The 24835-nt window shown below is 43.5% G+C and overlaps 1 protein-coding gene across 12 annotated transcripts in view; it reads left to right on the forward strand.

Annotated features, from left to right (window-relative positions):
- glsb (glutaminase b) overlaps positions 1 to 24835 on the forward strand; it is a 60889-nt gene that overhangs the window by 12074 nt on the left and 23980 nt on the right. For 6 of the 12 annotated variants that reach the window (XM_021596982.3, XM_021596983.3, XM_021596986.3 and 3 more), the window contains exons 2-7: positions 6325 to 6421; positions 8444 to 8565; positions 12712 to 12868; positions 13244 to 13323; positions 14549 to 14712; positions 17690 to 17748. In XM_021596982.3, the coding sequence (XP_021452657.2) occupies positions 6325 to 6421; positions 8444 to 8565; positions 12712 to 12868; positions 13244 to 13323; positions 14549 to 14712; positions 17690 to 17748 (679 nt within the window). The remainder of the gene's footprint in view (positions 1 to 6324; positions 6422 to 8443; positions 8566 to 12711; positions 12869 to 13243; positions 13324 to 14548; positions 14713 to 17689; positions 17749 to 24835) is intronic. The other 6 variants (XM_021596984.3, XM_021596985.3, XM_090229603.1 and 3 more) reach the window with 1 other exon arrangement.

A 24835-nucleotide genomic window follows, 5' to 3' on the forward strand; every position in this document is an offset into this window, starting at 1 on the left:
CCAGATGAGAGCTGTGTCTCTCCGGTAGTTTACTTTTAATCCCTGTAAAACAGAGTTTTCAACAGAGCATTGATGACGATGACCTAGCAAATTACATAAGTTGTCACTCAACTAACCCAGCCTAAAATCACGCAAGCCATTTTAGCATTTTAATGCTGAAGGTGCAGCGCAGATGTGCAAGATCAGGAATAGGCCGCCCACCTTGCGTTTGGTCAGCGCGTGATGCTGGGCACAGTGCACAGTTTGACTAGGCTACTGATATTCCCTAGGGTTGTTCGGCAGGCAAAATGACTTGTAGATCAATGACTGTCAACACAGTTACATGCTTAGTTCGTCATTGAAGGAGAGGACGCATCAGTTGTCACAAAATAATAGGTATTTTTGTAATTTAGGAAGAAAGTAACTGAATCCATTTTCTGACCTTTTGCATGCTACATTTTGATCGGTTTGGAGCCCAAGGACCGATGCAGTCAGACAGTCTACCACTTTATGGTAGAGTGGCCAGACGGAAGCCACCTTCAGTAAAAGGCACATGACAGTCCGCTTGGAGTTGTCAGACTGGGGCGTGTGCAAAGAATGTGCAAAGCTGTCATCAAGGCAAAGGGTGGCTACTTTGAAGTATCTAAAATGTTTTTATTTGTTTTTAATACTTTTTTGGGGGGTTACTGCATGATTCCAAATGTGTTATTTCATAGTTTCGGTGTCTTCACTATTATTCTACAATGTAGAAAATATATATATATATATTTTTAAGGAGTGGGTGTGTCCAAACTTTTGACCGGTACTATATAACACCAGTCTATTCTTTAATAAAAAATAAAAAAAGGGAGTGACCCCAAACTTTTCAACGGTTGTGTTGTGTGATCAAATATCGATATATCGTCCAAGAAAAAGATCACTATATGTAGCTGTATCGTTTTTTTGTCCCCCATCACTACTTCAAACCCTCCAAAGCAATGAGTTACATTATTCCAACTAAGAACATTTTTCAGGTGCAATAATGACCATTTGTCAGGATGCGAACGCCAAATGGTGTAGACACGCCCTAATGTGCACAGTTTATCCCACGCAATACCAACACAACATGTTTGGGCAATACGCAGGTGCAAAATATGAAATTGGCTCAAGAAAGCTAGGCAAAACAGCGAGGCATATGCTGACCTTGTCCATTTAACAGTAACTGGACTCAGGAACAGCTGCAGCATTATCAATTCGAATGCATTTGAATGGCTGGAAATGAAAGCGTGAATACTCTGGAGAATTTCCTCAGGTTTTTGATGCAGTTTTAGATTTTTTTTTATTTAGCATAAAAACCACTATAATCATTAGATGACAAATATTATAATTCCTTGTGATAAGTATGGTTTCGCCTGTGAAATTTAAGCTCAACATCTGACATGTATATTTTTTTTAATGGTAAACTTGATTAAACTTGTGATTTGATTTTTCTATAGGCTATTGATATTATTTGTTCTCTCTCATTGTTAGTCTTACGTTTCTAGGCTATTCAAATATCTTTTTGAGATGGCAATCCGTTACATTGATTGTTTGCTCAGGAGAAAGCCATGCATAAAACAATGAAGCGTAGCCTTCAGTCACATTCATAGCTTATCGAATGGAGAGCAAAGCGAATATAGGCAAAGTATATTTTTAAACGGCTAGACACAAGATGGTTAAGGAGTGTTCGTATTAAAAAAAGTTAAGCCTAATACCCATCCATTCGAGAGAGCGAGAGAAACAATATTTTCATTAGCATTTATTACTGGGTGTGTCATTGGCATTGGGCAAAGTCAATACTGTGTCTGTCTGGCTCAGCCCTGTTAGACATGCTCCAAGCAGAACATCCCCGTACGTGCTGATCTAGGATCAACCTACGACTGGATGGCACTGCCTCATCAGGATTCAGTGCTTTGGACTTGGAGTCAGTGACCTGCCACTTAGCATGACTTTTACTCTTTTATATTTATTTGACAGGGATAATGCATATCGATCATGATTTCTGTAAATGTGTCAGATTTAGTTACTCAATTTGTACCTGTAGTCGATGGCGGTGAACCCTGTGAAATTATTGTCTGAATCCTATCCTGAATGATCATAAATTAATTCTCCACATACTGTATTTTAATCCTCTAATGGAATTCTTCAACTAAAACATGACCATAGTCACCTTGACGTGAGCCAGCTCTTGGCTATTTCTGGCATCTGTGTCTTTGTGACTCAGCAGTCTGATAGTTTGGATGTCTGTGGCTGATCTATTGGCAATGCTGTGTTAGGGTTCTTAACTGCTGAGGTGCAAGAAACCATTGGATTGTCTTTTTCTTAGGGAGACTCAACCACCTGGGGCAAATACTTCAGATAAACGTTTAGTCTTGATTGATACACGATTCGGTTGTCAACAAACATCAATTGAATTAGAAATCAAACAAACCTTGGAACACTATTATAGATTTGGTGTAAACCTGGGGCAAATTGAGACAACTGTTGCATGTTCAGTCAACGTGAATTACTATCTTGATATTGTGACTCTGCAAGTTTTTATTTTTTTTCTGCTGGTGGGAAGAGATCCATCTGAGATGTAGCATTTGAGCCATGCTGGTTTTTAGTCAAAGACTGATGAAAGGACAGTTACCATATCTTCTGAGCAAGGGCAAAGTTGTGTGCCAGTCCCACCATTGCAAGGGTTCTGGATTCTGCAGTAGATGATATAATGATGTATGTCTGCCTGGTAGTTTGTAGCCGGTGGGTCCGGACTGAGTTGGCTCTGTGGTGTGGTTAGTGGCGTGTGAATGAGACCAGGAATGTTGTCTTTATTAATCCCATCGGGGGGGGACTGGCTGGGGGCATTCCAGGAATGTGGCTGCCGCACTCTGACGCTGCTGGAGTGTGTAGCATAGGGAGCAATAGTTTATGCCATCTTTTTGTTGGCAGTAGCTCCGCCATGGTTGGTTGGACAAAACCAATTGGATACCACGAAGTGAATGGAGTTTTTGTAGGGTTTTGGGATAGACTCCAAAAATAAGGTAAACCGAGGCTTTGGAGATCTCATACGCTTTGTTCTATGAGATAATCTACATCAGCTAACTTCAGTTTTTGGTGAATTTCTGTAATTAAAAAAAGCACAAAGGATTCATAATTCATGAAGGTCATGTTAACTGACTGATATTATCTATTTTTTTTTACCCCTTTTTCTCCCCAATTTCATGGTATCCAATTGGTAGTTAGTCTTGTCTCAATGCTGCAACTCCCGTACGGACACGGGAGAGGCAAAGGTCAAGAGCCGTGCATCCTCCGAAACCCAACCAAGCCACACTGCTTCTTGACAAAATGCTTACTTAACCCGGAAGCCAGATGCACGATGGGACACAGACAACGCTGGGCCAATTGTGCGCCGCCCAATGGGTCTCCCGGTCGCGGCCGGCTGCAATGGAGCCTGGACTTGGACCCAGAATCTCAAGTGGCACAGCTAGCGCTGCGATGCAGTGCCTTAGACCACTGCGCCACTCGGGAGGCCCTGATATTATCTAATAGAATTAAATGTATAAGATCTCTTAAGCCTGTGTTAACCTCCAACCTTATTTTCGGCGTTTATCCCAAAACCCTATTCTTTCCCAATTTAATTTCCCCCATAGGAATGGCTGAAAGAACCAGCGGTTACTAATTTCCCTTATTTTTTTCTACAAGCTGGCAATCACACATTACAGTGGGGATGGTAGGCTGTGTGTGCTGAACAGCATGATGTGTGTAAACTCTGAGTGAGGGTGAGAACTGGGCAGTGTGTGTGTGTAGCCTATACTCTCAGTGGGGATGTGTGTGACTCGATCTGCTTTGTTTTGTGCTCAGTGGGAGCCAATGCTGAGAAAGTAGGCTGGATACTGCGTGTGTCAGTCTGACCTACAGAGGCGAGTGTGTCCTTAGTCACCCCACTGCAGACAGCAGGAAGTGTAATTAAAACCAGCAGGCCCAGTGCAGTTCTCCTCCCTCGTTCTTTTTTTCGTCTCCCGCTCTTTTCTCTTTTTTGTCTCTCTTTCTCTCTCTCTCTCTCTCTCTCTCTCTCTCTCTCTCTCTCTCTCTCTCTCTCTCTTTACTCAATACTCATTTCTTGGTCTAATGAGGATGATGCATGGAACTTTATGACTCAATACTAATATGTCTCCAAACTCAATACTTGCTCAATGTGATATTTCCACTAATAGCATGCATAGAGAGAATATTTGTTTAACTGTATTTACCTACTGTATGTTTTGGTAGCCACAATTGACCCATTACATAGGCTTTCCTGAGGATTCTCAGGAGGTTTCCTCCTTTTTTTTGTAACTCTTCCAGGGCATGGATGTTTCTCTCCAGTGGTGGGGTATCCATAAGTAGTGGTACCTCTAGGGTGATGATGATGATGACACCAATGGTTATTGCCAGGAGTATGACAAAGGGTTGGGTTCCTGTTCTGTGTGTTTAATGTCTCATTTGTTTTTGCCTGTTTTCTTTCCCCCTCTTTCTCTCCATCGTCCTGCTTGCTTTACATTTTGTGTCTGTAAGTATATTACTATTTTTGTCTCTCACAGGTAGATATTGTTTTTCTCTCGCTATCTCGGTCTCCTCTACCTTACATCCCCCCCCTGTTTACCTCTTGTCTGTGACATTTGTGCGATGTATTTCCCAGTTCCTCACTGCACTGCATACCTATGGATCAGACATCCAGAGGGGATGTCAGAGATTTGATCCAAAGAGTCCCCCCCACCCCCATCATCTCCTTGCAACACTAGCCATGCCCTGAAAACCAGATGTGACTTATTCTCTTATTCTCAGACACCCAGAAACTACAGGAAGTACTCTTAACTTAACATGTTAAAAAAAAAACATGTCAACTGTGACCAGCAGTAATGACTTTAAAGTACAGACGCCCGTGGCGAGACTGTATTTAAACGGTGGTAGCTCGGCTGGCAAGTGACTGTGTTTTGACGGGCGCCTTGAAAGTGGTAGTCTCGTCTGTCACTCTTGGTAACTGTGCCACTGCCATGCACAGTCAGTCGCTGAGCTACAGATGGCAATCCCACTCTGCTTTGCCAGTGCAGGCAACCGTAAGCCCTCTCTAACGTGATAACAGGGATAGAACATCAACAGGGTTAGGTAACCACTTTATTTAACCACGCGACCACAGAAATGCACAGGGACGCATATATATATATATATATGGACGCTCCCACACATGCAGGCCTTCCAACGCGAGCTTCAGAAATCCCTCACCTAATGTGATAATACCACATCAACAGCCGCTAGATAAACCCTTTATTTAACCTGGTGAGAATGGCTCTGGACAAACACAAACAAGCTGGCTGACCTCCTTCTGCTATTTTCTTCTTTCTTCCATTTCCTTTGGTTCATGTAACTCAAATTCAAGTGGAACTGTGATGTCTGGTTTAGCCAAAACTTCCAACAAGTCGTCTGAGGGTCGTGATTTGAAATGACACTGTCAAATTGAGAATATGAGATCAATGAAAACGTCAGTAGCCTAGACCTAGGTGTGTGTGTGTGTGTGTGGAGACACACACATTGTACAATAGGAGGAGGAAATGATAGTCCTAAAAAAAAAAAAAAAATTCCAGTTTCACTGGCTCACCCAATGATGCTCACTCACCGGCGGTGGCTAATGTGCGCTGGTGCCAAAAGCCTCTCTTTTGTTTTAGTCTGTAAAACAATGCTTTTTGCTCAATAGGACAATTTGGATGTTGATAAAATGGGGCAGGGAAATTAGAGGCAAATCAAATTAACTCTGATGGCTTTTATTAGAATTTTTTTCCATTGCGAACAGTAAAAAAAAAAATAATAATCTTGTCACGAAAGGTACTGGATCCTGGCAAATAGGTTCCGGACCCTAGTGTTTGTGTTGACACGGCATGCTCTTCAATGCAGGATGGGTGTCGTGTTTGGCTGATAAATTTACTAAAATGGGAATAAAATAGGCATTTCTACATTCAAATGGATCAGAGCATGTTGACTTGAATGGGGAATATTGTTTGTTTTAAATTCTACTGTCAATCGTCCATAGGAAACCTATGGGAATCATAGAAATATAGGTAATAGAAAAGACATTTCCATGCAAGTTGACTTTCGGTGGTTGGGCCGGCGGCCATCTTTGTGGTAGTAATTCGGTACATCAATTTACATTTCAATGACGTACCAGCTCAATTGCAGTAGTCTAAAGCGGATATGTCCTTTCTATGAATTACAGTTCTATTATGGAAGTGACAACCACCCTGTATTTCTAAAGGTATTATTAAATGTACTGCTCTCTGACATCTTGTGTTCCTGTGTGTTCCTTCCCTACAGGAGAAGGAAGGCAGGCATCCTGCCCAGTCTGGAGGACCTGCTCTTCTACACCATCGCAGAGGGCCAGGAGAAGATCCCCGTTCACAAATTTCTCACAGTGAGTCATACACACACACACACACACACACACCATCCTAACCCATTTTCATTATTAGACACCATTGTTCTCAGATTATTTGATGCTGTAACCATCATCTTCATTAATATTATCATTGTTGTTATCAGCATTATTATATTTACAACATCCTATTCAGAGCGACACAATTGCACATCACTATCGTAATTACATTTTTAGTAACATTAACTACATAAGGTTACACTGATCATGCTACATACTTCAGCACCACCACACAGTTTTCCATTGGCGCCATCCACATGATCATATTATTGCCAAATTCATTATCACGACGGGCTTATTTCATAAGCGTTGGATCACTGCTGCTGCCCCGTCTCCTGTCTAGAGATAATTGAAGTGAGTCCTCAGACAGAGTGATGGGGAGGTGGTTGAAGGGTGTGAAATCTATTCTCTCTTCCCCCCCCCCCCCCCCCCCCCCCCGGCCCTATCACGACATTTAGCCATTTGTCCTCTGTGTCACACATCACAGATTGAGGCGCTGCCAAAAGGTTGTTGACACACACACCATCCTTTATTACTCCAGCTTATCTGATCTTATTGGGCTATTTATCACCAGTGTCCTCTTCACTGCTTTCTTTACTCCCTTCCCTGGGTAGGAGGAATGCGTAACAGAACCTTGCACACATTGTTGTTTTTTGTGGTAGGGCATTCTCCAACGTTCTCCTGTGTCTGCTACTCAATCCCTTTTTTAGGGAACTAGGAACTGTGTTCATTTTCTTAACCAGGGATATTGGGTTAAGAACTGTGCCCAGCTTGGCTTGAGCCGTAGCCCCATAGTATATCAATGAGTTGTTTGACCCATTTTAGGCATACTGTAGATGATTGGGATAACGGCTACAGCAGGCTCTCCCCGCTGGTGGTTGTGCTGACCTGCTGTAACGTCCTCAAACAAGTGTATGACCGTCTAGTTCTGAAACTCAAAATGTTTCTGTTGTGTGCCAAGGGAAAAACTGTCAGGGAAATAGGGCTGTTGTGAATATAGGTGATTCTGTCGGAACGTAGTCTGATTATCGCTGTTATGATACCAAGAATCACATATGCCTATATTTACAGCCATAGATTTTTTTTCTTCACAATTTTCATGAAACAAATCTTATGGAGAGAACTATTTTCCTGACAGTTTTTCCCAACGTGACGGCATATGTAATGGCATAGGAGAAGATCTGCGGGCCAGCATATGATTAAACACACTCACGCACCCAAACCCACACGCCGATTCTGACACAATATTAGGAACACTAGGTGAATACAAACATGTACACACAGTCAAATAATAGCCCCTGGGTTTTACGGGAGGAAACGCAGCTTCGTGACTCTGCTACTTCACAGCTTCTCTTCCCTGATGCACATGTGGATTTTGAACCAGGCTAGGCCTGTGAGAGGTTTTGCTGAGAAAGCGGCTTCCCGTAATCATGTGGTAACCTCGTGTTTGAGCGTCCTAACTATAACGATGAAGTTGGGGGGGAAAAGGAACATATTTGCCTTTATTCTATTTATCGAATATCGGTGGAATTATCGTCCGATATCAGTAAAAGGCCAATATCGGCTGATTTTAATATTGGTCTTTAGGTCCCAGATCTGGTTGTGCTCTTGCCAAATTCATTTCTATTTGGCATGACAATCGGTGACGAGTTGCCATGATGGCACAAACAGTCTCTGGCTATATATAGTATATACTGTTTTTTATTTTGATTTTTCTTCAGGACTTTGCCTGTCTTCTATAACTGTTCTCCCAGGCTGCTTGAATAGCTTCCTTTCTTTGATTCCTTTCCTTCACGATCACAGAGAGCTAATCAGGTCTGGTCAGTGCTAATAAAGGAGAAGAGACCAGGAATGGCCGCTTTTCATACGCCTTTCAACACCAAGGATGTTTTTTTTTCTTCTCCCTACTTTGGGCCCACCAATGTTAACCGAGTTTCTGTGACTGCTCAGTGCTGGCTCACCAAGGCTAAACCAGAGTTGTGACTCTTCCCCCCTCTGCAGGCACTAAAGGCCACGGGACTACGCACAGGAGATCCCCGGCTGAAGGAATGCATGGACACCCTTAAAGTCACCCTGAAGAACACCTCGGACGGAGTCATGCTGGACAGAGACCTCTTCAAGAAGTAAGTGTTGTTCCCGATGCGAATCAGTAGTGTTAACGATATATGTATTGATAGAGTGGGGCGTGAATATGCTGTTGGCTATGCATTACTCTTTTCACAATATTGGCCCACCCGAACAAGGCTGGCTTTCAGCACTGTTCAAGCAACTATGGTGAATGCCTAACCCGACCAGCTCAGCTCATCTCGTCTCAGTAGTGTGAAAAGCCCTAATGAGGGATGATTGATTCATGACTGCGAGTTGACGTGTCTGTGCAGGCAGAGCTCCAGTTCCTGCGTGTTTTCCTCATCATAACAGCTCTAGCTCATGAATCATTCAGCCCGTCTCTTCTCTGGGTTAAGATGGAATCCATTATTCACGTCTCGCCCGCCTGTGCCAAGCTAGAGGAAACCCAGTGATCTACTTCCTGCCACAATGTCACACGGCCCAGATTGACCCTAATTGTTGACATCCTGTCCTGAACCTTGTCACCTCAATGGAAACTAACTAATCCCGGTGATGTCACTTTGTTTCTATGAGCCGCACGTTTTAAAATGCATTGTAAATACATTATCGGTATGATGAGCTATTATGAATGCTTATAGCATGTCTTTAATGTATATTACCACCTCTGAGTAATGCAGTTGTCTTTTGGCCACAAAAGGCTTTGACGATGAGCCCTGAGCTGTTACGAATGCGTACAGGAGGTCGTGTCGTCCGCTATGCCATAGTGAACGTGACGTGATAATAGGCCATCTAAAGTGCATTCATAATGCATTATAATGGGGTGGCTTAACAGAGAGCGTAACCCCAAACCCTTCCAGAACAGGTTCTATCAGACCGAGACCCCCACCAGAGCCAATAGGATGTCGGTCAGGCTCACGTATAGCGCCATGACACAGGACATCATGTGCTCACTGCAGCATGTGTTATGTTATAGTTTTGACGTCTTTACTATTATTCTACAATGTAAAACCCTTGACTGAGTAGGTGTGTCCAAACTTTTGACTGGTACTGGTACAGTGAGCAATATGTTTGGAACCTCAAATTGCAATAAACTGGCGGTATCGAAGGGCAATCCATATAGAATCGCAGTATCGACACATAAGTATCGTGCTAATATCGGATCGTGAGGTCCCTGGCAATTCCCAGCCCTAGCGTGTACGCCCCCCACCCCCATCTTACTCAAAGACAAACAAGCTTGGTTACACCCACGAGCTTGATTACAGCCACGCGCACACTGGGCCTGACAGTTGTCATTAGCGGCCAACGCGGTGTCTTATTTCTAAGCTTCTGTGGCGAAGGGAAATGACTTAGCAGTGTATGAGTACACTCATTCTTTCTCCCTTCCTCATCTTACTTAACATCACGCTCTGGACACCGTTAAGCTACACTGCCCTAACTGGCCAATTAGCAGAGGGGTTCCCAAATCTTTGCACCCAGTCCACCCTTCCTGCATTGGGGAACATCCCACGTACCATGTCTTACTATTGGCACAAGTACTGTTCAGGACACAAACTGTTCACACCCCTCTTGATGGTGGAGAGAATTTTGCAGGGAAATTTATTTCCTGCAATTCTACACATTTTGTTATGCGGGGGCAGAGAAAATGTTGCTGTTTTTAAACGACATTTTTCTTGCATTTCTATATATTTTGCCATGTCTAACGTGTATTCATGTGATATATTTTAGCGACTCAAACGCTACAACAAAATCTATGGGCTGAATAACCTAGCAAAAAAAAAACATTTAGTTGACATGGGCTACTTGATCTGGACATTTCTAACAAGTTATAAATGGCTCTCTAAGGTTTGCAATGACTGATATGACAAGAGGAAAACTGGTGATGCTCTACACAATTTCGAAATTGCATTCTACTATTACAACTTTCAAGAGTATGTTGAAAGCTGGACTGAGGTAAAAAAAAAAAAAGGGGGGGGGGGGGGTTTGGGAACCACTGACCAGGCACTTTCATTCTCTCTGTTGTCACCCGCTGAATACATTGTGGGTGTGGGTGGTAGTAGGCTGGCCAGGTTAACATTGACAGGGCACTGTGTAAAATGATAGGCTCTGTCCACTCGTCATTTCTGCTGCTGATGGACGTTAGACTAGACAGGGGGTCCGGACCTCCTGGAGTAGCAGAGCCAAACCACAGAAAGTCTATGTACTGCAGTGTTCGGTCGTAGGCTCAAATGTCTCCGTTGATTGGCGTGCGGTGCTTGCAACGTCAGGGTTGTATACATTAGGGCACACTGTATCAAAATGTTTTGTAACGGAAAAACATTTCTTTATTGGAGAAGTTCAGGTAGTCCCTCCCTGTTTCTAACGTTTGTTGCCTAACGAATACGACCCAGGGCTGCATTCTGAACATTGCAAATGGTAATGTCTTGTGTAGAGCTCACATGATTGCTCGGCTGGTGCCGTGTCAGGTGTTCGCTGCCTGCTTTTCTGCCCAGTGTCACCCATCACCACAAATGAAATGTCAAATATCTATGTGTGGCAATGGTCAGCTATTTTTAAGACACCGGGGCAAGGCGGAAACGAGTGATGGCACTACGATACAGTCACACTGAAACTGGTCCGTCTGTCCGGAGCCAAACTGGTCTCCATGTCCACACGCCGTGCCTAGTTATGCCCATGCCAGTCTTCCTGTTTTCATCTGCATCTAGAGGAAGTGCTGCTTGGTACAATAGTTGTCCTTGTGGTTTCCAGAAAAGTCTGTGTGCGTATACAGTTCATTCTGGGTGGTTCCCTAAAGACAACCCTTCTGTTATTCACCCCCCCTGGAATAGTTTGTCCCTGGAACATTTCTGTAACAGCAGCCTGCTCGCTGAGTCTCCAAGGCCTAGCTTATAGCTCCCTGAGGGACGCGTATGTAAATGATTGCAGCAGAGGGATGGTGATGGAACTGTGGGATGTCTGTCTCCTGGACACACCTGGGTGTTATATCCTTCAATGTGTTAAATGCTAATATTGGCTAGCAACGCTCTCCTGAGGCCTGGCGGGACGTTGAAAACAGTATCCCACAAGAAACCATGCATTCAAACCTTTTTTTAGATACAGTATGGTTATCGATTTGTTCTTCAAGGATGGAAGAGCTAGGCCAGGTCCCAAGGATCTTTAGGAATAAGGCACTGCATCTCAGTGCTAGAGGCGTCGCTACAGACACCCTGGTTCGAATCCAGACTATCACAAGCGGCCGCGATTGGGAGTTCCATAGGGCGGCGCACGTCGTCCGGGTTTGGCTGGTGTAGGCCGTCATTGTAAACAAGAATTTGTTCTTAACCGAGTTGGATAAGGGTTAAATGAAATAAAAATAAAATGATCGAACATGCCCTAGTTGCCACCTCACTTTTTTCTTTTTAGTAGGCCATATACTGTGGTCGTTGAGATGAGCATCTTTTTATGAATGTTCATGTAGCACTCGCAAAGCTACAGTAAGTGAGTTTTGTTTATCTTAAGTTAACCAGGCGTTAACTGAGAGCTTTCTGGGAATACTTATATTAGGCCTATGTTTCCCCCCCACTTACCCATAATGTTTTTGTGTGTGTGCATGCGACGTGTTCATGTGTTTTTTTTTTGTTTGACTATCAATTAGTATTTCATCCCGTGGCCCCAGGCTATTGTTAGGTTCTAAACCAAGAGCACAAACTCGCGGACAATTAGTAAAGCTCAAACAAGTGTTTTTTTTCTTCTTCTTCACCCACTGGGTCACACAGCTGCATAAGACAGAGATGTATTTACACAAGCGCTGGTATTTAAACATTCATCCTTACACATCTGAACAGCCAGTACATCTCTGTTACTAGACAGGACTTCAGTGATGCATGGTCTTTCTCACCTCATCTGACCTGACTTCGGCCCATATTCCTGACTTGTACCAGACTGTGGCCCTTCTCCTTCCCATGTATCCCTGATGTCTAACAATAACATGTTCCGACCGAATGTAAACATTCTACATTCCCCTCTCTCCCTCAGTGACATGAATAAGGATATTTTATATTTAAGTTTAGAAGTCAGAACTAATCACTATAAAACATTTTTTTTGTCAGTTTAGTGTCTATTTTGTTGCTCACCATGGCTATGTTAGCTCCATGCTAACTACCTGAGCTAAAAGGGACTCGTGTCATGTAATGTCCAAATAACCTCTACCACCCTCCTTCCTCCAGATGTGTCCAGAGCAACATAGTCTTGCTCACCCAGGCCTTCCGCAAGAAGTTTGTCATCCCCGACTTCCAGTCCTTCTCTTCTCACATCGACGAGCTCTACGAGAGTGCCAAAAATCTGACCGAAGGCCAGGTTGGTAATCAGCCCATCCTGGGGGAGGTGGGTGGACGCCATCCTTCTCGTTGTTCCTGTAGTCTGCCCCTTTCACCTTTTTTTCTTTGTCTTCCACCTCCTCTGTGGTATCGTCAATGGCAGATATTGTGTGTAGCTGGAGTTTTGTTATGTATCCTTTTCTTCTGTGTGTGTGCTTACCTGTACACGCTTAGAAAAAAGGGTTCTTCGGCTGTCCCCATGAACTCAAAAGTGTTCTACCTGGAACCAAAAATGGTTCTCCTATGGGAACAGCCGAATAACCATTTTTAGGTTCTAGACGGCACCTTTTTTTTCTTTCTCAGACTATGTATTTTTATCAAGGGAGTCTTACACGAACAGTTTGGATTACAGGTGTTGGAACTATTTTTCTCTCCACCACAGGTTGCAGACTACATTCCCCAGCTTGCCAAATTTAGCCCAGACCTGTGGGCCGTGTCTCTGTGTACCGTGGATGGACAAAGGTTAGACTCGCGCCTCACCCCCACCAATATGTACTCAACAAAGCTTTTATCATGTGATTGAGACAGGGTTATTATTATTATCTTTAAGACCAACAGTTGGTAAGTTGGTCAACAGTTGGCAACACTGAAAATGCACATGCGTCCCGCTATTTAACATCTGCAAATTTACCCAGTGATAGGATATCTCAAGGCCATCTGAACTGGGATAAGGGCCAGCTAAACTTCCAGTAGAAGCCAAACATTACGATGTGGGGTCCGCAGTTTAGTTCTGGCGCACTCATTGATAATAGATATAGTAAAATAACAACCAATCTTAGGGGGTGTTTGAGTGTCTTTACAGACATATAAAAACACAATCTCTCTTTATGATGTTTGCTGTAAGATAGAAAGTCATAAAGATAACATTGGAATGAGGTGTTTTGTTTATGTTCGGTTTTTATGATTTACAGCATGTTGAAACACCATGATGCACTAAATTCGGAGGGGCAGCTATCTGGATGCCCCTTAGCAGCTCTCCTTTTCTTTCTCTGTCGTTCTTACTGTCTTTCTCCGTCTTATCTATTCCCCCTCTCTCTTTCAACCTACCTCTTCCTCTCGGTTTCTCTATTTCTGCTCTTCATCTCTCTTTCCTTCTACCCTGTCTCCTTTTTTGTTCCGTCTGTACTCCATCCGCTACACTCTTTCTCCCTCTACCTCGTTTTCACTTTCTTCCACCCCCTTCTGAGCTTCTCACTTTTCTGTGTCTCCTCTCCCCGTCTCCTTTAATGACGGCCCATGAGTGACGATGTCTGGTCATGGTGACCTTCTGTAACAATATGTTTACTCGCTCACGCCTCCCCCCCACTTGATTATATGGTTTGAAATGGTGTTGACAGAGCCATCATGTGCTCCAGATATTGCACACTGCTTTAGTGTTCAGCCGCAACAAGAAAACCTCCCCAGTTGAATAGTTCCTGCATGCACACAGCGGTTCTTGGCATAGTTGAAGCCAATATCTGCATTGAAATGATATTTTTATGAACAATTTCTAACTGTCCTCAGGCCGTTCTTGTGATATCAGTGTTATTATTACCTTAAAGCTTCTCTCACATCAGTTTATCATGTGACGTGATGACACGTAAAGTCAAACAAGGTGAATCTGTTTTGTGATGTGTAGGAGGCCTTAAAGAACAGGGAAGTGGGACTGGATTAACCTGTACTTAAGGCTGCTTTTGTTTCTCTTCAGACACACGGTAGGCGACACCAAGGTCCCCTTCTGCTTGCAGTCGTGTGTGAAGCCGCTGAAGTACGCCATCGCGGTGCACGACCACGGCACCGAGTACGTGCACCGCTTCATCGGGAAGGAGCCCAGCGGCCTGCGCTTCAACAAGCTCTTCCTGGACGAGGACGGTGAGCTGTTTCTCAGAGCTGATCCTGCTGGGGCACAGAATTAGACTAGAATGACCAGAATGGGGAAAGCCCCTCCGATCATGCCAGGGACCAGTTTGAATCCAAATCACAATAATGTTGAATCCAGATCACACCGTTAAATTCTGTATCCCTGTCATCAAATGTTATTTCAAATCAATACAGGTCAGGTAAATAGGCAGGTACAGCATCACTGTGTCGAAGTGGACTTTTTTTCCACCTGTGTCCAGACATCTAAAATAAATAAAAAGGGTATTTTCCTGAGCAGTATGACATAGCTAGATCAACGTACGTCATAGCCGCTTTGCCTTTGAACGCCCCGGTCCCCTGTCCTCTCGCCATCCCCTTTGTTTGATTGTTTTACCTCTTAAGTGCTTTTGATGAAGAGCCCACAAGTGATGTCTCTTTCTCCAGTCCCCTCGGTCTACACATCGATGCCTCGAGCGTCATCATCCATCCAACACGGTTATAGATGCCACTGCTTTCTAACTGCTCTCCAGCTGATGACGCATCCACCGCGGAATACAAGGCGGGCTGATTGGTTGTAAATGTTGACATTAAAAAGAGTGGGGAGAGGCCCTTACTTGCACCACACCAACCCCAACCGGCTTAGTCTATTTTCAATCCAACTTGGCCTTTCGGCAACTGTTGCTATGGCGACGATGAAACTTGAATGATTCAGAGGTCATTCCCTCCCTCTGCTCAGTAGGGGTGGGCTGACGTATGATGAGGAGTCGGGGGTCTCACACAGTGTCCTCCTGCTTGCTTTTCCACCTATGATTCTACATCTTGCTCCCTCTCAGAATACCAATGGAAAGATCAATGGTGACCCTGGAATAGAAGAGAACCTGTCAAGAGTCCCAAAGGGTTGTGTGTGTCCAAGCTGGCTGTACGGAAACCTCAATGTTTTTTCCTACACACACATTATGTAGTCAAAGTAAAGGTGACCTTCATTGCCTCAATACATTTGACTACCAAATGGAGGATACGTTTCACTGTCCTCCTCACCCCAAGAAATAGGAAATGCTTGTGCTGGTAAATCAGAGCAAACGATAACTATATATTTGTATTGGATATGTTCAGGGGTTACCTCCACCATTTCAATACATTGACAACTCGGTTAAATTTGCGCGCGTCATAAAGATACAGTATGTAATGACGTGCCGGCAGAAAGTATTAACACCCTTGACTTTTTCCATATTTGGTGTTGCAGCCTGATTTTTATTTTTTTTATTAAAATTATTTCAAAATGAAAAGCTGAAATGTCTTGAGTCAGTAAGTAATCAACCCCTTTGTTATGGCAAGCCTAAATAAGTTCAGGAATAAAAATGTGCTTAACAAGTCACATAATAAATTGCATGGACTCACTCTGTGTCCAATAAAAGTGTTTTAAAATGTTTTTTTTACTACTTCACCTCTGTACCCCACACACACAATTATCTGTAAGGTCCCGCAGTGAATTTCAAACACAGATTCAACCACAAAGACTAGGGAGGTTTTCAAATGCTTCACAAAGAAGGATACCTATTACATAAATTGAATATCCCTTTGAGCATGCTGAGGTTATTAATTATACTGGGGAGTTTTTCAGTAGCAAAATCTGCTTTCCACCAGACACAGATTCATTCACCTTTCAGCAGGACAATAACCTGAAACACAAGGCCAAATGTACACTGAAGTTGCTTACCAAGTACACATCGAATGTTCCTGAGTGGCTGAGTTAGTTTTGGCTTAAATCTAATTGAACATCTATTGCAAGACCTACAAATGGTTGTCTAGCAATGATCAACAATCAATTTGGCAGAGCTTGAATAATTTTGAAAAGATTAATGTGCAAATATTACACAATCCAGTTGTGGAAAGCTCTTAGAAACTTACCCAGAAAGATTCACTGCTGTAATCGCTGACAAAGGTGCTTCTACAAAGTATTGACTCAATGTTTCTTTATTTCATTCTCAATACATTTGCAAAATTTTCAACAACAAAAAATGTACTTTGTCATTATAGGGTGTTGTGTGTAGATGGGTGGTAAAAATATAAATTGTATCCATTTTTAATTTGCGCTGTAACAATAAAATGTGGAATAAGTCTAGGGGTATGAGTACTTTCTGAAGGCACTAATCGTCTCAGGGTTGCATTCAGTCACTGAAACCCCATAATCCTTAGTGCTGGTGCACATCTGAGTAGCAATCTGGGGCCATATCCTCAAAACTTCTCAGAGTAAGAGTGCTGATCTATGATCAGTTTAGCCTTTTAGATCATAATAAATGTGATTTTTTATTTATTTTTATATATAAGGACAGAGCCTAGATCAGGACTCCTACTTTCAGACACTTTGTGGATACGGGCCCTGGTCTTTATCATCCCCTGTCTGCGTGGGCCATGTGCCACTGTTCTCAGAATCTCCTGGTGGAGGTGCCAGGATAGCTGTGTCAATTTGGTGACTGTTATGTAAGGAGGTTAAGACTCACTGCAGCGAGAGAAGTAGCCTTGACATTTGGACATTGAGCAGGACCCAGATCATTTTGTTTGTTTAGTGTTCATTTCACTTTGCCCCTAACCCTGACAAATCTCATTAGTATCTAAGTAGTCGGAGAGAAAGTGTTTGTCTGTCATGTTTGAATAACAAACCTGATTGATTCAAGTGCAGGCTTGCATCTGTTCTCAGTGCTCTATGCCAAATGACATTTGATTACAATACATTTAAAAAAAGGGTTGCTAAATTATTAATGGATTGTCTAGTGTTGACAGTGGTCTATTTTGATATGGTTCTAGGAATTTGTATGTCATTTTTACAATGAAAGCCACGTCACTCCAACATTCTTCGTAGCAAGCATTTATAACCGATACCGTAGTACATTTTTGAAAAGGCAAGGAATCATTCCCACTCTAGGTCTTTGAGATTTGTAATCAATATTTTAAGTTGGTGTATATTTTTTTCCCTTTTTTTTAATTCCAGATAAGCCCCACAACCCCATGGTGAACGCCGGCGCTATTGTTTGCACCTCATTGATAAAGGTATGAATCCACTTGTGTTTCTGTGTATTTTTACTGTCTGTCTCATTCATAGTTCATACCAATGACCTCCGGCCCAGATAAGGTAAATTTGCCTTGTTCGCTCTGTGCCAGCGTTGATATTTGATTATTGACGAGTGCCGCGATTTAACACAAGGGTCTTCAACCTTTTCTTGCCCAGGGGCCCCAGTCATGGCACACCGGCGACCCACGGACCCCATCATATGTTGGCAATTAGGTGAATGGTAATGGCAGGGAGAAGTAATCAACATTTTAAATGAATAGATTTGGTAGATTTGTTTTTCTCTTTTACTGTAGGTATGTACAAAATTGGCTTATTCTGTTATTGCTTGCGATATTGATAAAAACAGAGTCCGGGTCAGTGTGGTAGACAGATAACGTTTGGAAAGCCTCAAGGGGGTTAACCTAGTTTGTCATCATCATCTTGTTTGTCTGAGAGAACACCTCTCGACTTAATAGAGGCATGAAGTCGACTGCTAGGTGACTGCCATGGCGATTAAGGCCTGTCGTAATTCTCCCTGAGAGGGATTTAGGGCAGCCACACTGGGACATGATTTTGCCGCCCCCGGTGATAATAACTTGGATGGACAAACAAAGACACACACTCACTCAGACAGAAAGGCAGACACACACACACACACAAACAGACGAAGCTATGTCAGAGAGATCATGGAGCACTTTAGCTTAGCCCGCCAAGCAGGGTTTCCGTTAGTAAAATGTGGCACTGGACATTTGCCTGGCAGCATTTCAATTTATCAGACCCGTATGAATTGGGTTCGTAACTTGGTTAGGCCGTCCACCCACGGTTCTCGGAAGTACAGAAATCCCATTTAGATTAGGGTAATTAATCTTAACAGAACATGCAACGACGTGCATCCATACCGAATTCCGATGCGCACTTTGAAGATTTTAGAGTAACTGTCCACATGTACTTTTCCTCAGCCAACAAGACGAGTAACGAACAGTCAAATCACTAGTCTATGTCAATCTACTATCTCCTATAGTAGAAAAGTTTACCTATTTTATTGGTCAGCTTGGCGAGAAAGAAATAGCCTATTCCAAACAGACTCTGGGACAGTTGTGGGACCATAGATCCCAAAGTAGTAGGCTACATAAAACAACGTTAAAAAAGCAATGAGGCTGATACAACCGATCAGAACATTTAGTGTAAAATGTTGATAAACTATTATCTTCACATTATAAGTGTAGCAATGCAGACAAGGCAGTAGGCTAGGTGTGGATGTTCATTCCATAATACAATCAGTGGGAAACCACAGAGAGGAAAATATCCATTAGAAATTTAGAAAGAGGGGAGATCTAAAGATGCAAAGACTAGCATGGGTTGCTAATTTGACTAGGATTGTGCCTTTGGCTACTGGACAATGAAATAAAGTTGATTTGAAAACCAATAGCACACGAGAGAAATAGTCTACTGCTTTCAATGGCATATGGAAGACTTCCAAATGCCATGCATATGGTCGGATTCATAATATGTAGTAAAACGTTCAGGTTTCAAACAATTAAGTACATGTTTTCAAAATGCATACTGCCTCCAGCTCATTGCAAAATAGTGTGACGCGTGAATGAAACCTGCCTTCTGTTACCTATGCACAGGCGAATAAGAAGCGTGCTTCAATTACTAGTTGAGAAATAATACTAGTAACTCATTTTAATTTGATTTGATTTGTAATAGGTGATTGCCTTTTAGAATTGTTACGCAATGATTGGGTTTATAAAAGCACCTTCACTCCAGCAGCAAGGAAAGGGCTGTTTGAGGACCGAGAGCAGAAACTCCCGTGCTGTCTGACAGATTTTTCACTCAAAGGCGCTGTATGATTTGCGTGTGTGATAAATAAGATGCATAACGAGTTTACTCGCGCACCAATTGAATTCCACTAAATAAGCATGACATGTCAAATATATTTCAAAAGCCGCTAAGGTTATTCCATCTACTTGTTTGGTTCACTCTCTTTTCTTCAAGGAAACAATATTTCCTCTTTTAAACGGGCTTTGATCCTGACCTGATCAATCGGAGAAGCTAGTGCTAGCTTTTGGTGTCCCTCTTAAGAGGTTTGCTACACTATTACAAAAAAAGACACTAGGAACCTTAAATGATACTTCAGCTGTCCCCATAGGATAACCCTTTTTGGTTCTAGGTAGAGTCCTCTTGGTTCTCGGTAGAATCCTTTTGGGTTCCATGTAAAACCCTTTCCGCAGAGGGTTCTACATGAAACCCCAAATATAGGTTTCTCCTATGGGGACAGCCGAAGAACTCTTGGAACTCTTTTATTTTTTCTAGTCATTAGCTTAACCCCAGGCTTCTGTGCCTCTCCACACCTGTCTAGACCTAATAAACTGTCTGTCATCTTCTCACTGTTGTCGTCTCTCGACTCCTGAGGACAGGAGGGTGTCACCCCATCTGTCTGCTCTTCGGAGAGGATGGACCAATAGGAACAGAGTAAACACAAACATCACAGACGTGATTGTCTGTTCTCGTTGCTTGTTGAGACTTGTTGAACATTAATATGAGGCTTGTTTTGTTGTGGAATTGACCTTTGTTCTCTCTGAGAACTAGGCTACTTTTTCTGGGACTATAGGACACGTATGTTGTTTGGTCTGATCTGTTTGTACAGTTTCCCCATCTCCCATGGTCATTGGCGTAACATTGACTATAGGAGTTGTCAAGAAAACACAAACAGATCTGGGAGCAGGCTTGTTGTTGACCCGCCACTCGCTGTCAGAAAGAGTCCGGGTAGCCATTTGATTAGCTGTTCATGAGTCGTATTGCTTGGGAGTAGAAGCTGTTAAGAAGCCTTTTGGACCTAGACTTCGTACTCCAGTGTTGCTTGCCTTGCGGTAGCAGAGAGAAGTCTATGACTAGGGTGGCTCGAGTCTTTAGCAATTTTTAGGGCCTTCCTCTGACACCACCTGGTATAGAGGCCCCGGGTGGCAGGAAGCTTGGCCCCAGTGATGTACTGGGCCGTACGCACTACCCTCTGTACCAGGCGGTGATGCAACCAGTGCTCTTGATGGTGCAGCTGTATAACTTTTTGAGGATCTGAGGACCCATGCCAAATCTTTTCATTCTCCTGAGGGGGAATAGACGTTGTCGTGCACTCTTCATGGCTGTCTTGGTGTGTTTGGACCATGACAATTGGCTGCTGATGTGGACACCAAGGAACCTCTCTCAACCTACTCTAACACAGCCCCGTCGATGAGAATGGGGGGCATGCTCGGTCCTCCTTTTACAATCGTCCACAATCAGATCTTTGTCTTGATCACGTTGAGGGAGAGGTTGTTATCCTGGCACCACACTGTCAGGTCTCTGACCTCCTCCCTAAAGGCTGTCTCATCGTTGTCGGTGATCAGGCCTACCACTGTTTGTCATCGGCAAACTTAATGATGTTGTTGGCGTCGTGCCTGGCCTTGCAGTCATGAGTGAACAGGGAGTACAGGAGGGGACTGAGCACGCACCCCCGAGGGGCCCCATGTTTTGGATCAGCGTGGCTTATGTGTTGTTACCTACCCTTACCACCTGGGGGTGGCCCGCCAGGAAGTCCAGGATCCAGTTGCAGAGGGAGGTGTTTAGTCCCAGGGTCCTTAGCTTAGTTATGCGCTTTGAGGGCACTATGGTGTTGAACGCTGAGCTGTAGTCAATGAATAGCATTCTCACATAGGTGTTCCTTTTGTTCATGTGGGAAAGGGCAGTGTGGAGTACATAGAGATTGCATCATCTGTGGATCTGTTGGGGCGGTATGCAAATTGGAGGTGGTCTAGGGTTTCTGGGATAATGGTGTTGATGTGAGCCATGACCAGCCTTTCAAAGCACTTCATGGCTACAGATGTGAGTGCTTCGGGTCAGTAGTCATTTAGGCAGGTTACCTTAGTATTCTTGGGCACATGGACTGTGGTGGACTGCTTGAAACATGTTGGTATTAAAGACTCAGTCAGTGACAGGTTGAAAATGTCAGTGAAGACACTTGTCAGCACATGCTTGAAGTACATGTCCTGGTATTCCGTCTGGCCCTGCGGCCTTGTGAATGATGACCTGTTTAAAGGTCTTACTCACATCAGCTACGGAGAGCGTGATCACACAGTAGTCCGGGACAGCTGATACTCTCATATGCATGCTTCAGTGTTGCTTGCCCCGGAGCGAGCTTCAAAGTCATTTAGTTCGTCTGGTACACTCGTGTCACTTGGAAGCTCGCAGCTGTGCTTCCCTTTTATAGTCTGTAATATTTTGCAAGCCCTGCCACATCCGACGAGCATCGGAGCCGGTGTAGTACGATTCGATCTTAGTTCTGTATTGACGCTTTGCTTTTTTGATGGTTCGTCGGAGGGCATAGCGGGATTTCTTATAAGAGTCCCGTTCCTGGAAAGCGGCAGCTCTACCCCTTACCTCAGTGCGGCTGTTGCCTGGTTGGGGTATGTACATACGGCCACTGTGGGGACGACGTCATCGATGCACTTATTTATGAAGCCAGTGACTGATGTGGTGTACTCCTCAATGCCATCTGATGAATACCGGGAACATATTCCAGTCTGGGCTAGCAAAACAGTCCTGTAGCTTAGCATCTGCGTCATCTGACCACTTCCGTATTTAGCGAGTCACTGTTACTTCCTGCTTTCGGAATCAGGAGGATAGAGATATGGTCAGATTTGCCAAATGGGGGGCGAGGGAGAGCTTTGTTTGCGTCTCTGTGTGTGGAGTATAGGTGGTCTAGAGTTATGTATAATTTATTTATTTTTTAATTTATTTTTTAAAATCTGATTGCACATGTTAACATACTGGTAGAAAATAGGTAAACCGGATTTAAGTTTCCCTGCATTAAAGTCCCCGGCCATTTAGGTGCGCCGCCACTGGATGAGTATTTTCTTGTTTGCTTATGGCCTTATGCAGCTCTTTGAGTGCAGTCTTAGAGCCAGCATCAGTTTGTGGTGGTAAATAGAGAGCTACGACAAATATAGATAAACTCTCTTGGTAAATAGTGTGGTCTACAGCTTCTGAGATACTCTACCTCAGGCGAGAAAAATCTTGAGACTTCCTTAATATTATATTTCTAGATGTTTTCTTTACAAATAGACACAGACAGCCACCCCATGTCTTACCGGAGGCAGCTGTTCTATCTTGCCAATGCACTGAACCCAGCCAGCGCTGTTATTCATGTCGTCGTTCAGCCACGACTCTGTGAAAAATAAGATATTACAGTTTTTAATGTCCTGTTGGTAGGATGGTCTTGATCGAAGCTCATCCATTTTATTATCCAATGATTGCACGTTGGCCAATAGGACTGATAGAAGAGGTAGATTACCCACTCACCTTCGGACCCTTACAAGGCAGCCTGACCAATGTCCCCGATATCTCTCTCTTCTTCATCGAATGACGGGGATTTGGGCCTTTTCGGGTGCCTGAAGTAAATCATTTTGCGTCTGATTGAGCAGAGTAATCGCTGTCCTGATACCCAGAAGCTCTTTTCGGTCATAAGAAACGGTGGCAGAAACATTATGTGCACAATTGGTCAAGCCTCCGGCGCCATCTCTTGAAGCAACTCATCCATTATACTGACCCCCCACCCCCCCCTTTCGTTGAAATATTATGCACCAAATGATAAACAGATGGAGATTACATTCCCAAGTGCCAGTGTATGTCCTTCCAGACTTTGTCTATGGAAATCGAGACTCGCATGTTGGCCTACCAAGCAGCTAAGTGTATACAGAGTATGCACACACACCCACGGAGGGGCTACACCTTCACATACCTCTACATGGAAACAGGAGCGCACACACACCACATACTGTACACACACACACACACACACACACACACACACACACACACACACACTGAAAGGTATATGTTTCTATCGGGCTAAGCCACGCATGGAGTTGATTAGAAAGGTGTTGTGTTACCCTGTCTGGGTGTCCATTTTATTCCCATGTGAGTTTTTCCACAACATTACACAGGCACTGTGAATAGAACAGCTACTCCTGAGCAAGCTGCATTCTCCTCCATTCATTGACAGGGTCATATAATGTGGGTGGGTTCTTTCTGTTCGTACATTTTGCCTGTGAAACGTCGAAAAATCCAGTGGTTTTGTCTTTACTTGTTGTCTGTGTCAGTTAATAGATAACTATGTCTGTGTCCCTCTCAATGCCCTGTCCCCCTCAGTATGTACCCGCATGTGCGTCATATAGCATAGTGTAGAGCTGATTATCCCACTCACAGGAAATATGTTGGGCTTACACACCCCACTGTGTGTCCATGACAACGCCACCGGGGCCACACCCCGACTATGTAACCATGGTTTTGATGGCTTCTTGTGTCTTTTTTGTGTGTATGTTGTTGCATATTTTGCAGACTTAGGAACTGTGGGATATTATGACCACCGCTGCCATGTCGTTGGTAAATGACGTTGGTAATTTTTCTTCCTTTTCTCCCTCCCCCACCATCCCCACTCATTGAACAAGCCCGGATAGAATAGATACATCGATAGCCCCATTTAGCATCTCTGTCAACATAGCACTGTCATTTTTTGTTTGACTTGGTTATGTGTACCGATACATATGTTAGAATGCTGTCTGGAAGCAAAGTATTTTTCTCTGAATATATGAAGCAGGTTGAGTTCAATAGTCAATAGACATGCATGCCTTCTTTTTTTTTGGGCCATGTCTAGCAAAGCCAGTAATAGCAAAGAAATATGAGCATACTAGATCAAGTGACAAGGAAGATTGTTTTTTTCCCTCCCTTGCGCCTCTCTTTGCTCCCTCTCTACCTCCTGCTCTTCTGTTTAGTCTCCCAGGCAATCAACACTCCATGCTAATAAGCCCTCCTGATCCCCAGAGCTGTTCACAGGACACGTGTTAGCCTATAATACATACACACACACTGCACGGCAATAAAATAAGTGTTAAATAGGGCTGTGACGGACATGGAGTTTTGGATGAAAATAATTTGGACAGCCAAATGACTGCAGTCTCTCTGTAATAACCGTTCAAATAGGAAGTGTGATTTGTTGATTCAACTGACATTACATGAAATACATTCCATTGCATGAGCCACATTTTAAAG

Source organism: Oncorhynchus mykiss, chromosome 3, assembly GCF_057628025.1.
Source record: "Oncorhynchus mykiss isolate SJ-2025 chromosome 3, ASM5762802v1, whole genome shotgun sequence".
Taxonomy (NCBI): Eukaryota; Metazoa; Chordata; class Actinopteri; order Salmoniformes; family Salmonidae; genus Oncorhynchus; species Oncorhynchus mykiss.